The following is a 15,074-nucleotide window of genomic DNA, read 5'->3' as shown; positions in this document are numbered from 1 at the left end:
CCTTAATGTTTCTCGTTCCCGAGAGAATTTTTGACAGTGAAGAATTACATGTTCTACTGATTCCTCCATTTGACAGTGTTCGCATAATCCTGAAGGGTGCTTGTTTATTAGGTGCAGTGTTTTATTAAGTCTAGTATGCCCTACCCTCAGCCTTGTCAAGATATTCTCCTCTTTATTGATTCTTCTAGCTGTCCTTCCTGTGCCCACATCCTGCTGTAGTGTATAGAGATGTCGCCCTGTATTTCCTGTATCCCAGCTGTTGTGCCACTCCTTAATGATGTTTCTTTTGATTATTCCTTTGGCTTCAGATTTACTGAGTGGTACGCACAAGATCTCTCTGTGAGCTGGGGTCCACATAAATGTTATCAGCATGTTCATATTTTTAATTCTGTACGTTTCATAGATCTCATTAACCATGTCTTGCCTGCTGTGAGATGTAAATGACTGCAGTGAGATTATTGCAGAGCATGAGTCTGTACGCAGAATAACTTTTTTAATTTGTAATTCTTCTATCCGCTGTAATGCGGTTACAATAGCCAACATCTCGACTGTATATACGGATAAATTATCTGATGTCCTTCTTTTAACAGAAACATGTAAGGCAGGAATACTGAAAGCAAAACCGGTTCTGCCTGTATTAGGATCCTTGGATCCATCTGTATATACCTGGAAAATGTTTGATATAGTGTTTGTAACCTATCTTCAATCAATACTGCAATATTTCCACAACCTTTTTGACCCTGCATTTTCCCCAGAAAATATAAGTCAACTAACACTGAAGGAAACATCCAGGGTGGTGTTACGGATAATGGCACTGTAGGGATATATCTTCCTTGACTTAATGTCATGTCTCCAGCTATTTCCTCACATTTCCATGCAAAACACCCTTGTTTGGCCCTTTCACTCTCCCAACATGGGAGATGTATCTTTGTTGTAGGATGTCGATCCTCAGACTGCCCTTGCAGATTTACCCAGTAGTGCATCATTAACTGTTTATATCTAATATTCAGCGGCATTTCCTCCACCTCAACCTGAAGAGCAGACACAGGAGTTGATTTTACAGCCCCACTCAAGGCTTGAGCTTGCACCACCTCCAACTTCTTTAATGAAGTTTTTGCTGCTGATCCATAAGCGATACACCCATTTGTTGCTTAATTACAAATGAATCTACTGCCTACCTGATTATTCCATGCATGCACTTCACTACCATTGTATGTTTACTTCCGCTGAGTGTCACGCTGTTAAGCTCCGGCAGTGAAAGTGAGTTGGCTTTTCGTTCCGCTTTCAGTTCGGGTTGTGCATTTGTCTCGCTTCGTTTCACATGGAAATTAAGCAATAGACAGTTATTTTAAATAAATAAAAAAAAACACAACAGCTGGAGTGTAACAACTTAAGAAAACTGAGTAAAAGTAGCAATAACACAGAGTTGAATAGTCCCATGTATTTAAAATATTTTGTTCCAGTAGTACTTTTGTCAAGATTACTACCAAGTATGAACGTATGAAAGTAATTATGTACAATTATCCCTGTCAGTATTACTGGTCAAGGTGGAGCCATTAGATTATTTACCTTGTTCACATACTGATGGGTAGTTTAACAAGTTTAACAATAATAATACTTTTATATATAAAATCTTAATCAGCAAATTAACTAGCTCTTAAGTAAATGCGGTGGTCTAAAAAGTGAAATGTAGTAAAGTCTAAGTTTATGTGACAAACTGAAAGTAATCAAAGAACATATACCTCAAAATAGGTGTTTTTATTGGATGTCTTTTATATATCGGTGTGGAATGTACATGCAGTCTTGGCCATTTGAGAACAATAAATGTTGTACATAAGAACAGTACTTCCAACTGCATATCTGCTTTTCAATTTGAGACACTTCGACTTTCCAAACAATATCAAATCATGCTTTTACACAACCTCCAGCCAGTGAGCTGCAATATTAAAACACCTCTGGCATATAATAATTTAAGAGAAGTTTTCTTCACTGTGACTACTTTTACTTTGGCTGTCAGTCACACCAATCAGCAGCCTTAATGAATGTATAGATTTAGACTTGTGAATCTGGTATTCTGACATTATCACTGTACAAAACTTTCCTTTGGGAACTGATCATTGTATTCAGTACTGCTTAGTCTGATCATGTATGATATGTGTTTTTGTGTCACCTCTAAAGAATTATATCAAGTTAACAACATCACAAAATACCTAAAATTGTAAAATTAGAGGCCATCCTGCAGACAAAAAAAAAAAAAAAAAAAAAATAGAGCGTTTCTCAGCTTCAACATTCAGCTCTGCGGTAGTTAATATAATTAGTAAAAACTAAAATAATCATGTAACAGGTCAAACATTTGCAGAAACAATGACCTCACTGTACAACAAACATTGCACAAAGCTAGATGGTTTCTCCTGTGTAATTATGTGGCTCCTTACTTCTGTGAGTTTTCATGTGTTCTGACCACAAACCACCGGAAGTGAATCATCTCTTTTATGCCTTGTCAATTGAGACATCGCATCAAAATATCTTTGCAGAGCAATGGCTTCTCACTAGTGTGGGTTTCTATGTGGCTTTTCAAGGTACTATTCTGTTTGAAAGGTTTCCCAAAAGCAGTTTCCCCGGAAACTAACATTAAATTTTTCTATCAAGACGTGTGTTTTAAGTTTGTCAGCAGGTCAGAGCTGTATACCAGTTTATGTGTGTGGATTACACTATGCCTTTTTTAATTGGTATATGGTTATGAATGTTTGCCCGCAGGTCTTACAAAGGTATGGCTTCTCACCTTTGTGGACTTTTTTCATGTGCACTGTCAACTGATCACTACGACTGAATGCGCTCCCACATGTTTTGCAAGTATATGGCTTCTCACCTGTGTGGGATCTTAAATGTATTTTAAAACAGGACTTCCAATGGAATGTTTTCCCACAAGTATCACATGGGAAAAGTGTTTTACGTATGTGAGCATTAGAGTTAAAGTCTGACCTGAGAGAGTTGTATACATTGTTACTGTAACTTTCACTTTTGTGAGGTCTCTCTCTCTGTGGCTCTGATTCTGCAACTCTAGTTGATCCTGAGTCTTCATGCTTGCCTCCTGTCTGATCTTGGCTCTCAGATACATGAATGTTGTGAGAGAGGAGCTGGTGGTCTCTGCTTGGCTCTGGTTCTCTGTGGTCCTCTTTTATCTGTGGAGGTTCTGGCTCCTCTTGGTCCAGACTGCAGTTCCTCTCCTGAACACAGAGCTGCTGGTCAGCGAGAACCTCCTCTTCCTCCTTACAGACATGTTGCTGTGGGAGCTCTGGAGGGACAGAGAACAAAAGGAACATGATACCATAGACTGTATAAAAGAAGTGAATGTAGTTATTGCGACGTCACCCATTGTTTTGGTTTGTTTTATTATTTTTTATACAATTTACAACAATATCTGGCATAGTCAAAAGTAAAAATAAAAATAAATGCAGTGCTAACAAGGAACAGAGCATGTAGGATAACAAAAACAACTTTAAGGAACAAAATTAAGTAAAATAATAATAAAAATAATAAACAATAAATAAAATAAATGAGGATAAAGAAACATAGTAACAAAACATTTTTTGCTGTTTTCTTCTTCATGAACAACAGGGATTTGTAGTACAATGTAAATTCTTTCTTGAAGACAGATTTGTGGATGAATAATTTACCCAAGATAACTAATGAGTTTAAAAGCAGTTCATAGTTTTTGTCCTTCGTTATAATTCCAAATGTGATGTTACCTCTAATGAAACTGGAGGGAGACTGGAGATAAGGCTCGAGCCAATCATACATGTCACACCAGAATGTGTTACTGTAAATGCAGAAGAAAAACAAATGATCTGTGGTCTCTATGTCCTCATCACAGAATATACAGTTATTTGGATCATAGTTAAATCTACGTGAGAGGACGTTTCTCTAAGGATATATGTCATTAAATACTTTAAAGTGAAGCTCTTTAGCTTTTGGTAATAAAGGTAACTTTAAGAAATCTGTACATAGTTTCTTCAAAGAACAATGATAGTTTCGGCTGCGTTGCACTGGATATAAAGTAAGAGTAAAGACATCACGGAACACTTTGTTTTGCAAAGTCTTATTACCGAACTGGTGACCACTAATCATCAACGAACGAAGATGAGGGGGGTTGAACGTATGAGGTTGTGCATTTTTTTACCATCAGAAAGAAAGCAGATTGGACGTTTTGGACAACCTTGTCATAATGTTTATGGTTGCACTGAAAATTAAATTTTGTAACAAAGTCTTCAAAAGATAAAACATTTCCATAGATGTCACGCAAATGGGTGACAGACCAAATATTATTTTCCATCATTCATTGAAATACAGGCACTTATTTCTAAAGAGAATGAATCTGCAATTCCAGATGGGTACATCATGGTGAGTAAAATTGTGTTTGTACAGTAGTTTCCAATATAACAGAACTTGTGAATGGACTGCAGACAGTTTTATAGAAAGTTTTGGAACATCACAGTCAAAGCGTAAAAGTAAATCAATACCTCCAATTTTCTGAAACAATTGCCTGGAGACACAATACCAGAAGCTTCCATGGTTTGCTAGAAAGGATCAATTTAGTCTTTAAGGTTCCATTTATACAATCAAAGTCTACAGCTTGTAGCCCACCGTCTTCATAGTCTTTCACTATAGACGCTTTTTTTTAGATAATCAAAGTTTTATGTATTGATGGTTTGGGCAGCTTTGTTGGGGATTGACAGAGAATAGGCTGGGTAAAGGCATCGTGAAAGACTTTTCATTTTGGTTATATAGATGCGACCAAAAAGAGAAAGATCTCTATTTAACCATCTATCTAATCTTGATTTACATTCATCCATTTTGTTCCGTATCTTTAAGGTTTCACTCAACTTGTGTGTATACCCAAGTATTTGACAGTAGTTTTAATAGGGATGCCATATGCTGCCTCAAGTTCAGTTGTCACCGAGATGCTTTTGAGAAAGAGGCTATGGTTTCAGTAGCCTTTGGGACTTGCTCAACCCTTAAGAAACAGAGTTGTGTCATCAGCCAGCTGACTTATAACTATGTGGTTATCAAAGACATTAAACTGTTTGGATTGACAGCATTTCAGCTGCGATTAGAGTGAGGGTGAGATGGGGCAGCCTTGTTTTATACCTCCAAGCGAAGGCGTAGCGCCACCTGAGAGAGACACTGAGCTATAAAAAACATTTTATAGAGTTTCTAAATGTTTCCCCAAAACCACAGAGTTCCAGAGCCTTAAAAATAAAGGGGTATTCAACCGTGTCAAACGCCTTATAAAAATCCAAAAAGAGAATAAAGCCATCGTCCTTTTATATGCTCTTTGTATTCAAGTAAATCAAGGACAAGGCGAACGTTATTGTCTATTGTTCTACCTCTCATAAATCCCAATTCAGTGTCACTTATTATTTGAGGGAGACCCTCTTTTCTCCAGTTGTCCAAGATTTTGGGATCTTTGGTTTTGGAATGAGAACAATTACATTTTGCCTCAATGTCTGTGAAGTGACCAGTTGTTTAAAGCTGAGCGTTGAGTGTTTCAAATAAAAGTGCTTTGATATGCTCCCAGAAATGTTTATAAAAGTTAGACATTGCAACGCCTTTTCAAGCTTATTATATGTGATCTCTGACTCACATGTATTCTGAAAGTCCTCATTTATTTGGGCAATAAAACCTCTGATTTTATTAAAGAAGGCCTCTGTTGCTCTCAGCTGAGAAATATGCTGTAAAAGGAATAAATTTAATTGGTTATACTTTTAGGATCAGAGCACTCATTTTCATTAATGCCAGCGTTCCTGTGTTATTTCTTTCCCGGCAGGGTTTCTCTAATCTACAGAAATAACAAGAGTTTCTTTCTGCTTCCTCGATCCATTTTGCTCTGGATCTGATGAAGGCTCCATTTGCTTTACTTGTATAAATATTGTCTAATTTGGTTTGTAGTGCAAGTAGTTGTCTTTTGTCAGAAACTGTAAGTGTGGGTTTATTAACGTTACAGCAAAGATTTATCCCCCTTGTCAAATCAGTCTCCTCTAAAAGGGCAGATTGTTTCAATTGTTTACTACACGAGATAGAAAAGTTTCTTATTCTGAATTTTAAATATTCCCATTTGGGCCACTTGTTAAACCGAAACACCGGTGAAGCTTCCCGCTTGCACTATGTATGTAGACAATTTGGATTACATATAACATTAGGCTATATCAATCGAAATCGTCCGTTTGTGATATTAAAACAATGAACGTTTTAATAATACTCACCTATCCTGAGTATCTGTATGGGTCTGCAAGCAGCAACCAGCAGTCTGCGCTGACGGTCGATCTCTTCCTCGTACTCGATGATAGTTTTCTTAAAGACTCCGAATATTTCTTCAGCAGCGGCAGATAGTCGCTCGTTCACAAACTCCCTCAAACACTCAAATGAAGACATTGATGCTTAATACAGATAAAATTATCAGTGGAGTTACGACAACAATACCTTCGTCCAGCTACTTCAACACGCTACTAGCGCTTGTGTTGTTTACTTCCGCTGAGTGTCACACTGTTATGTTCCGACAGTGGAAGTGAGTAGTAGTGGCTAATAACAGTTCACAATTCACTCACATAAGTGTAGTGTACAAAAGGTACTAAAAGGTCAAAAATGTATTGTTTCAAAGAAATATTGTTGTTAAGAAAAAAATGAGTAGCCTGATGCAGTCGTTGAAGGAACAAAACGGAACATGTTTAGCAAACCTTAATGTAATTGTTGAAAATATAGCCAACTCCTTCATGCCACTAAGATAGGGGTGAGAATCTCTTGGCACCTCACGATTAAATTTTTTTCTATGTGATTTCTGGTTGATTACTAAGCCTCAATTGCTTAAAAGGACTAGTTTACATCCCTTTACTTTAGTGGCCTCAGCTCCTCCCTGGTCACCAGCGTCCTTCCTTTAACAACTAGTTGTCAGACTCCTCTGGTAACTGAAATATAATTTAACTATCAGGATGTACAGTAACTTATGTGAACAGGACACCAGTTTAGCTTGAACCTGGTGTTCTCATTCCTCGACAAGTTAGGTAGTGTTGCGTTTGTCAGATTTTGAGAAAGGAGAGGCTGGGTCTAAATCAAAATTAACAAAAGATTTAATTACAAAAATTAGTGAATAAAGAGATGGCATTACAGAACAAACAAATAACACTGCAGTGGACTGAAAAGTTGGTCCTCCTTTCAGATTTACACCTTTCAGTCCCGATTCTCACAAAATGAGTTGTTTATATCCTCTGGGTATTTGGACGGGTCCTTTTTCCTCCACATGGCTTAGGTCCATATTGGTCGTTTGGGTAACTTCTTCCCAATTAGGAAGGGTGTACTTTACTGTTCTTCGTTACTTTTGGTCAAACAAGAGAGCACCCCCTTTGATCTTACAGGAACAGTCTTTCCTCTACCAACTAGTCATACAGCACAACAGGGGTTGTCTCCCAATTTTAGATGTCTGCGAAACAGTTAAACTTTTTTTGTGTAAAATTTCAATCTGCGTAGGCACTGCTGTAGACTGTCATATAGCTTAAATGTAGAGGGGTAAAAACATCCAGGGGTAACGAGAGTTGGAGCAGTTTAACAAGCATTGGAAAGTACGTATGTGGTTTGTATGAATGTCTGAGTCTTGAGACAGTAGGGCATATTTTCCTCTAGAAAAGAGGGCAGAAATAAAGGTATTCTGTGTTAAGATTGGCAGGACTTGGAGTTGAGTTTTTTTATCTGTTGCGTCTTTGTTTGGACACAGTGAGAAACGTAAATTGATCTCCAAGGCAGTTCTTCAGTTGCTGCACGACACATGATTGTGTATGTAAGGATTAATTAATTTTTTAATTAGTTCAACAGCGTCTACACTGCCGCAATTCTACATGAAGAAGAAGGTGAAGAAGTTTAACAGTACCTCACCTCCACATCCTGTCTGTTTTCAGGGGGACACAAATCATGACGGCATCGCTTCCTGTAGCAGGTTACCAGCGGCGCTAGCTGTGCTAACGGGACATGTTGGATAGCGTTTTACAGTCTATGTTTTTACCCCAAGTCGATGGAAAGAAGACCAAACAGTAAATCGTAATGATTGGTTTTGGCTCAGCCTCAGCTTTTGACTATCTTCTGGTGTTTGCAAACCGTCTTAATGGGTGCATATTACTGTGCCATATGCAGACAGACAACGTTCACGGGGAAGGGACATATCTTCGGAAAAAATCACCAAAGCAGACTTAGAGTGGTTCTCCTGAAATTCTTAGAAAAGGTGAGTAAGTTAGGTTCACTAACGTCAACTGTTGTCTAATGTATTGAGGATTTTGTGCGTTACGTTTTCATGTGAGGAGGTCCCACAGTTCTGAATACTAGAATGAAGCCATGGATGCGGGGAAGGGCCCATTGAGACTGCTCGTGCATATGGTCCAGAAGTTTGTAAAATGTAATCTTTTCAAGGTTATGTGAACGACTAATGCTTCTAGCCTGATGAGACAAATTGCCATTTAGTTTCACCTCATTAATTCAATGACATATCAAGAGGTGTAAATAATTAGCAGCAACTGTAAATATAACCCAGTAAAATTCAACAAAATCACAAACAACCTTTCAAATAACCTAAACAGCATTTTAACCTTCATGAAGGTAGAATTTATTGCAAGGCTGTTGTATTAGACTGCATCACTTCTAATTTGAGTGCTTCCTGTGTTTGTTTCATCCACTGTATCCCAGGTGAAGGAAGCTCGCAGAACACTGAAAAAACCCCAAGTAGAAAAGTTTGATTGCACCCAGCACAAGCAGACATTCTGGTGCTACTGCTGTGGGCTTGAAATTGAAAGAAATGTTACAGATGGCAACATGACTGTGATGTACGGAGGCTTGATAGAACACATGGCCACGTGAGTTTAACTTTTATTTAGCTTGTTATGTTTTCACTGATGCCCATGTTCACCCAGTACAACCACACAGTTTTCAACATAGAGCACCCCGGGGTTTAAACTGTATACTTGGAGAACAGAAGAAATATAGCTGTATTTGTGATGGCGACTGAACATGTATCCAACATGTTTTGCTCAGTGCTTCATTATGGCTAATGAAAAAGTACAAAAACATAGTGTTTTAAGTGGGGAAAGTGCACGAGGATATTTACTAATTTATAATGGCTGCCACATTTGTAATAGCATATCTTGTGCTTATTCCACAATTTAGATCCAGCTCATGTTGCCCAAACTAACAGCTACACATTTGTGAAAAATCTGTGGGTTTGACAAAGTTCTCCTACTCGTGCCTTTGTCCTTATGAATTTGTGCGATAAACTGCTTTTGTCTTCTGGTTGCTGGTTGACATTTCAAATCTGTCTGATTTCAGCGCAGAACACAGGAAGAATACGCACAAATTCTGGTGGGACAATAAGGCCGACCCCAAGTTTAGAGACAAGGTCATCATCACAGAGGAGGAAACTGAAAAGTAGGCCTCGTGAGCCAAAAGTTTATATTAATAATATAATATTATAAAGGTTGTTTGGAAAAGATTATCTGCAAGGATAATTGTTTGTTTTTGTTAAGGTTTAAAGCTGAAGTGGAAAAGGCATTGGAATCATTTGTGGAGAAGGAGGATGAATTCATTAAACAGGTAATTTTATTTTATTTTTTATTTTTTTGAATGAACTCTGCATTAATCTTGACGACAGCTTAAAGAATAATTTCAGTATTTTTAAACCTGGGGCCTATTTTCACATATTTCGGTGTCAAAATGACTAGTAGGTACAAAAGGTTTTGGTATCCGTGCAGTAGGTGGCTTCAGTGACGCTACTTGTTTTTAGCAGGAAACGAGGGTGAGTTTGTTGTGTACACAGAGGAACCGCTAGCAAGACAGTACTCTAACACAACAATCTCCTCCCTCCAAGTCTGACTCATGTTTCCACCATTATCTTCCTGCAACAACTAGCGCCTCATGAGATTTCAGAGCGAGAATTGTCCTTGAGCGAGACTTCTGTTTCTTGTTGAAAACAAAGGGTATCTCCAGGTGTTACTCATAGGAATCATTTCCACGATGTTGTCAGACACCTCGTATCGCAGTCTGAGTTCATCAGTGACAAAATTTTGACTGGCACAATTGCCCTGAAAGAATACGTTGCAGCCGGGTTGCGGCTGCTGGCCAAAGCCATCTACTGTACTACACGGATTCCAAAACTTTTGGTAACTACTAGTCATTTCAACACCAAAATATGTGAAAATAGGGCCCTAGTTTAAAAATACAGAAATTGCCCTTTGACAGGAGTCTACAGTCGTGCTAGTGGGTCTCTGAGGCTGTACTTGGGCACAGCGGTGCTAAATGCACATGTCCACATGCTAACACACTTACAAAGACAATGCTAACAGGCTGATTTTAAGCAAGTCACAATGTACACCATCGATATTTCAGTCAGGACCAACGTGTTGGACAGACCGACATTGCCATCCCTACTAGCATGGCTAAAAAGTGTCCTATGGAGTTTTATTTTAACCAGACTTGAAATTCACTGATGGTAATCTGTTTTATTTTTCTTCTCATGGCTGCAGGAAGCCGATTCAATCCGTGCCCAGGAGAAGCTTCGTCAAGAGGTCCTTCAGTCTCTTTTAGAGGTTTGTTGTCCAAACTGGATGCAGTGGCAGTATCCATCACTGTGGCCTCCACTTGTTTTCCATGATTTTGAGGTGCATGTAAGATGGGAAATGCCACCATTCTTCAGCTAAATGATTGTAACAACCGAAACGAGTAACCAAAGATCCGGATCTGTAGATCTCTAAAAACCAGCCACAGAAAATCTAATGGCTAGGGTGGTTTAATGAAGGTTGAAGTTATTATATCAGATTAAAGTAAAAAAATTTTAGGTTGCAAACCTAGAAAATGGATCGAAGTTAGAAGAGAAAAACAAACATGAATAGAAATAGGGTTTATGTTACAATTTGGGACAAAGGTCCATGTTAGGATTGTGGTGATAAAAGCTGAGATGAAGCATGATTGGTGCTCAGACTTCCTCTATGAACCACTGTTGGCATTTCCTGAATCAATATCAGCATGACGCAGAGCCAGAGTTGTTCAATGGACCCAACGGCACAGACATGTCTGCAGAGGATGCTATCAGGTAACATTGTGTCTGCCTACGACATTTTATCCTTTTTGCATCAATAGTACATGAAATGACTTTTGTTGGTTTGGGGTTCATCTTGTTGTCTTGGGAACAGCTCTCAGTTTACGTGTCAAGGATCAGGCCAGCAGGCGAGGAGCGTCTTTGACGACTACGTTGTCGAAACACAGAGGTCTACACCAGGACAAGGGCTGACTTTCATAGGTTATCAGGTAGACGGACTGCTCTCATGAAGAAAGTGAATATGTTCAACAATTATTTTTGTTACTGTATTTTAACGCGATGACCTCACTTGATCACTTGTTTTCTCTGTTACAGGATTCAGCAAACAGTGGAAATGTTCATACAGGTACAGTGATATATGAATTTATGTAATGATAAAGTACTATATGGTGAAATGCCAAGTTGGAAATAGATGGGATGGGGGGAGGGTGTCAAAATAACACTAAAATGTTGCAGTGTATACCAATCTACTACAAATAGCCTCACAGTAAGCCCAACTTTTCGGAAGTTGAGTTGAACTGTTATTGCTATTATTATGTATCCATTTAATATATATAAATAAATAATGTGTGTGTGTATGTGTGTGTATGTATATGTATGTATATATATATATATATATATATGTGTGTGTGTGTGTGTGTATATATATATATATATATATATATATATATATAGTTGTTGTTATTATATTTTGCGCTTTAGTAATATTTAATAGCCCCTTCTCACGCTAAAAAAGAAAAGAAAAAAGTGTGCTTGCATATTAAGCGATAAACATTGGTTTTCTTCAACTTCATAAAACATTTATTAATTTTCAATTGTAACTTCCATGCTTTTCAAAGCTTGTGCAGAAACTCAGTATTTCTAATGGTTATGAGCTCAGTTCACCTCCTGTGATTGATGAACAGTAAGCATAGAGCCTCTGTGACGTAGGTGCCGTCCCTCCATGGCTCCAGGAGGATCCTTTGGAAGGGACCTCCGGAACTGCAGCACACCCAGAGATCGGCCCATCGCTCCAAGACTTCCTCAAACAGAGTAGGCATCTCACACAGAGATGTTTTAAGTTGTGTGTTGTTATGTAAAAGTATACTTAAAATGGGCTCATCTGTCTTTTGCCAGAGGAGCAAGAGAAGCTGAGGAAGCTTCCACCGAACAGAGTGGGGGCCAACTTTGATCACAGCTCGCATACAGACGCCAACTGGCTTCCCTCCTTTGGTAGAGTGTGGAACAGTGGCCGACGCTGGCAGTCCAGGTGAGATCACAAGAGTCTTTGGTCTTCGTCTGCACTACTAGCCAGTTAGTTAGATGATCCTCAGGGTGCATTGGAGTTATCATGGTTAATTCAGATGTTTTGTTTTGCTTTTTCAAATGACACCCATTTCTTTTTAGAGAAGCAATCTTCCTGATGTGTTTTGCAGTGTTCATTTCAGTCTCATTTTTGCTGAAAACACCATAAGTGACACTTCGCCCACTTTATAACTGGAAAATATTTGGATACATTTGCAACATCACATAATTTATTCATAGAGCTGGAAGTGGCATTCACTCTTCCCAGATGTCAGCTGAGTAATGCGTTAATGTACAAACTAAATATTTAGCTCTAGATAGTATAGAGTACAAGGTGGTTGATGACCTTCTGTGATCTTCCAACAAACTAAGACTTTTGAAAGCAAAAGATCTGTGCATGACAGTCACCTGCTAAAGTGGCCAGTGATGTAGGCCAATCTGACAACATCCTGTCTTTATTCTACTAGCTAGAGATGACTTACCTACTAATGTGAAAATATTTTAGCATTTATAAGCTGCCAAAACTTAAATGCAAAAACACTTTATTTACCCTATTGTATTTCTTTAGCAGAGTTGGACTAAAGGGCTAATTTACATCAGGCACATGAGGTTTAAATTTCAGTTCAGTGCATTAACTGCAATGGTCTCTGCAGGAGGATGTGACTTTTTTTTTTTTATTCAACAGGCACCAGTTCAGACAAGAGGAAGGACAGAAGAGCAAACGGAAGAGGAAGAGAGAGCACGGCACAGAGGGGTCAAAGAAAGCAAAAAAGACAGAACAGCTGACAAATTCTGACAACACTTTAATCTGAGTAGTGTGTGAGAAATTAAGAGTGATATCGTGTATATAGTTTGTAAGATGTGAATGTGGTTTTATAATGAATGTGGGGGGGGGGCGGAATTTATGTAAACATAATTGGCAAGATTTGCTGTAAAGATATTAGCTTACACATTACATGAAGCAGTGCCTATTGGATTTATTTATGTTAAAAACTTTTTGATTATTGTGTTTTTAAAAAAAAAATAAATACTACATGGTGCAACTTCACAACACATAATCAATTACTACATAATTATTTTCATTGACAAGGATCTGTACTAAAACATTTTTTTCTTTAGTCTGTAGAATATGATGTGTAGGCCAGGACATGTCTGCAGCACGACTACATTTAATTTAAAATGGTATATTGACACACATTTTGCCTTTAACAAATGTTGCATTTCCTGCGATTTTAAAACTGCAGTAGACCATGTTGTGATTTCGATAAGATTTTGATTAATTGTTTGGCCCTACCTGCCACACACAATTAAGATTTTAACAAAATCGGTGCTGCCACTCATTTGGTCAGTTATTGGCTCCAAGGCACCAGAGGGAAAAGCCTACATGAAAAACTTTTCCTGCCCAAATTTTCACATTTAGTCCACAATCACAATCAGCAAGTTACTGAGTAGACTAAAGCACTTTTGAAATCTGAAGACACCATGACTGCTCTGGCGAGTAAACAGCAGGGGGCGCCAGCCTCTCCCCTAACCTGCTGTGCAATAACAGAAGCGTTGACGTTTAGAAAACATGTTAAAATCCCAACCCACTTTGTCATTTTTTTTGTAAGGATGTATGTCCATGTTTGTGCTAGTTTGGCACTCTGACCTATCAATGTTTTTGTAAACGATCCTAAACAGTAATAGAATGAGAGCAGTAGTTTTCACTGTTTCGAAGACATCCAATAATAAACACGTCTCTTTTTTGCAGTGAACCTGTGTGCCAAATGACGAGCTTTCATTTCCCGTTTCAGATCGCGTTACGTGATGAACTACAGGAAAGGGCTGCATACGCAAATGTTTGACTTTGAGATCAGCTGTGATAATATCGGCCACTGTGAAAACCATTACAAATGTTCAAAAAGGTGTATCTTGTGTAAAGTATATGTATTTTAAATTGTATCTTGTTTCAATGGAATCAGCCATTTAGATTCAGCGCTCTTAAAAACTGGAATGTTTAATAATCTTTTCATTTTAGAAAAAAGGACGTTCGGATCTTTAGAATTGTGTGGTGCTTAAAATGTTAATATATGACTTGACAACCTGTTTTGTGGTATCATAATGCCGCATAACACATCTCGAATTTAAAAAAATAGGTGATTTTGCAATGACTATGAAATATGCAGAGGTCGTATTGCCAATGGGGGGACATCCGCACAGAGATGGATGAATGGCCAAATGCAATAGCCTAGATTCCACTCCCTGAGCTTTCTGTAGGCCCTTCTTTTATCTGTATAGGCCTCTTCCTCTCCACAGCAAAGTATAATCAGGCCCCAGTGTGCTCTGGGTAGATGGGCGTGGAGCTCAGTGCAGCTGCAAGGCAATACGGGGATACAACGTGTAGCTGATCTATTTTTAGCTCTGTGACAACATGGCTATGGCTGATTCAGTACAAACCGAAGAAAAGGGAAGGGTGTACATTTGACTGCGAATTTAACAGCGGGCGTAAACCGCAAATAGGTGTGCTACATGTTGATGTCAGCGCTGTATAACCGTATAAAGCATCTGTTTTCATGTCACATCATGGTTTGTCTGAGTTTTCTTTAAACTCTCTCTCTCTATATATATATATATATATATATATATATATATATATGATCTATACAGCCGGAGCCCAACAGCCACA

General features: G+C 38.4%; 2 protein-coding genes across 7 annotated transcripts; one reads left to right on the top strand and one right to left on the bottom strand.

Moving 5' to 3' along the window:
• Positions 1 to 1,739: 1,739 nt before the first annotated feature.
• On the bottom strand, positions 1,740 to 6,548 carry LOC123959636 (zinc finger protein 100-like). 2 transcript variants are annotated; one of them, XM_046033805.1, is made up of 3 exons: positions 6,264 to 6,548; positions 3,750 to 3,820; positions 1,740 to 3,295 (listed from the first exon to the last, which is right to left on the bottom strand). In XM_046033805.1, the coding sequence occupies exons 1-3, from the start codon at positions 6,430 to 6,432 to the stop codon at positions 3,179 to 3,181; spliced, it is 357 nt and encodes a 118-aa protein (XP_045889761.1). In that variant the 5' UTR covers positions 6,433 to 6,548; the 3' UTR covers positions 1,740 to 3,178. The 2 variants fall into 2 exon arrangements, with proteins under 2 accessions (XP_045889761.1, XP_045889760.1); XM_046033804.1 differs by lacking the exon at positions 3,750 to 3,820 and having other exon boundaries at positions 6,264 to 6,537.
• Positions 6,549 to 7,466: 918 nt separating this feature from the next.
• cenatac (centrosomal AT-AC splicing factor) lies at positions 7,467 to 14,967 on the top strand. Of its 5 annotated transcripts, none has more exons than XM_046033793.1 (14): positions 7,467 to 7,613; positions 7,766 to 7,824; positions 7,947 to 8,078; positions 8,179 to 8,266; positions 8,725 to 8,891; positions 9,361 to 9,459; positions 9,558 to 9,624; positions 10,554 to 10,616; positions 11,052 to 11,119; positions 11,220 to 11,334; positions 11,441 to 11,471; positions 12,056 to 12,157; positions 12,242 to 12,374; positions 13,095 to 14,967. In XM_046033793.1, exons 3-14 carry the CDS (start codon positions 8,017 to 8,019, stop codon positions 13,219 to 13,221), a joined length of 1,122 nt encoding a protein of 373 aa, XP_045889749.1. In that variant the 5' UTR covers positions 7,467 to 7,613; positions 7,766 to 7,824; positions 7,947 to 8,016; the 3' UTR covers positions 13,222 to 14,967. The 5 variants fall into 5 exon arrangements, with proteins under 5 accessions (XP_045889749.1, XP_045889750.1, XP_045889752.1 ...); XM_046033794.1 differs by having other exon boundaries at positions 7,766 to 7,828; XM_046033796.1 differs by having other exon boundaries at positions 7,469 to 7,613; positions 7,766 to 7,828; positions 7,947 to 8,085.
• The last annotated feature ends 107 nt before the right edge of the window (positions 14,968 to 15,074 follow it).

This window comes from Micropterus dolomieu, linkage group LG21 (genome assembly GCF_021292245.1).
Source record: "Micropterus dolomieu isolate WLL.071019.BEF.003 ecotype Adirondacks linkage group LG21, ASM2129224v1, whole genome shotgun sequence".
NCBI lineage: Eukaryota > Metazoa > Chordata > Actinopteri > Centrarchiformes > Centrarchidae > Micropterus > Micropterus dolomieu.
This window is presented reverse-complemented; position numbering and strand designations above follow the sequence as displayed.

What these genes read in the sequence shown, in the direction of transcription:
- LOC123959636 (XM_046033804.1), bottom strand. Translation starts at nt 6,432, where the DNA reads ATGTCTTCATTTGAGTGTTTGAGGGAGTTTGTGAACGAGCGACTATCT. An exon ending in CATACAGATACTCAGGATAG is followed by an intron (nt 3,296 to 6,263) that starts GTGAGTATTATT and finishes CTGTCCCTCCAG; the next exon opens with AGCTCCCACAGCAACATGTC.
- cenatac (XM_046033793.1), top strand. Translation starts at nt 8,017, where the DNA reads ATGTTGGATAGCGTTTTACAGTCTATGTTTTTACCCCAAGTCGATGGA. An exon ending in AGGATGAATTCATTAAACAG is followed by an intron (nt 9,625 to 10,553) that starts GTAATTTTATTT and finishes TCATGGCTGCAG; the next exon opens with GAAGCCGATTCAATCCGTGC. An exon ending in CCAAGACTTCCTCAAACAGA is followed by an intron (nt 12,158 to 12,241) that starts GTAGGCATCTCA and finishes GTCTTTTGCCAG; the next exon opens with AGGAGCAAGAGAAGCTGAGG.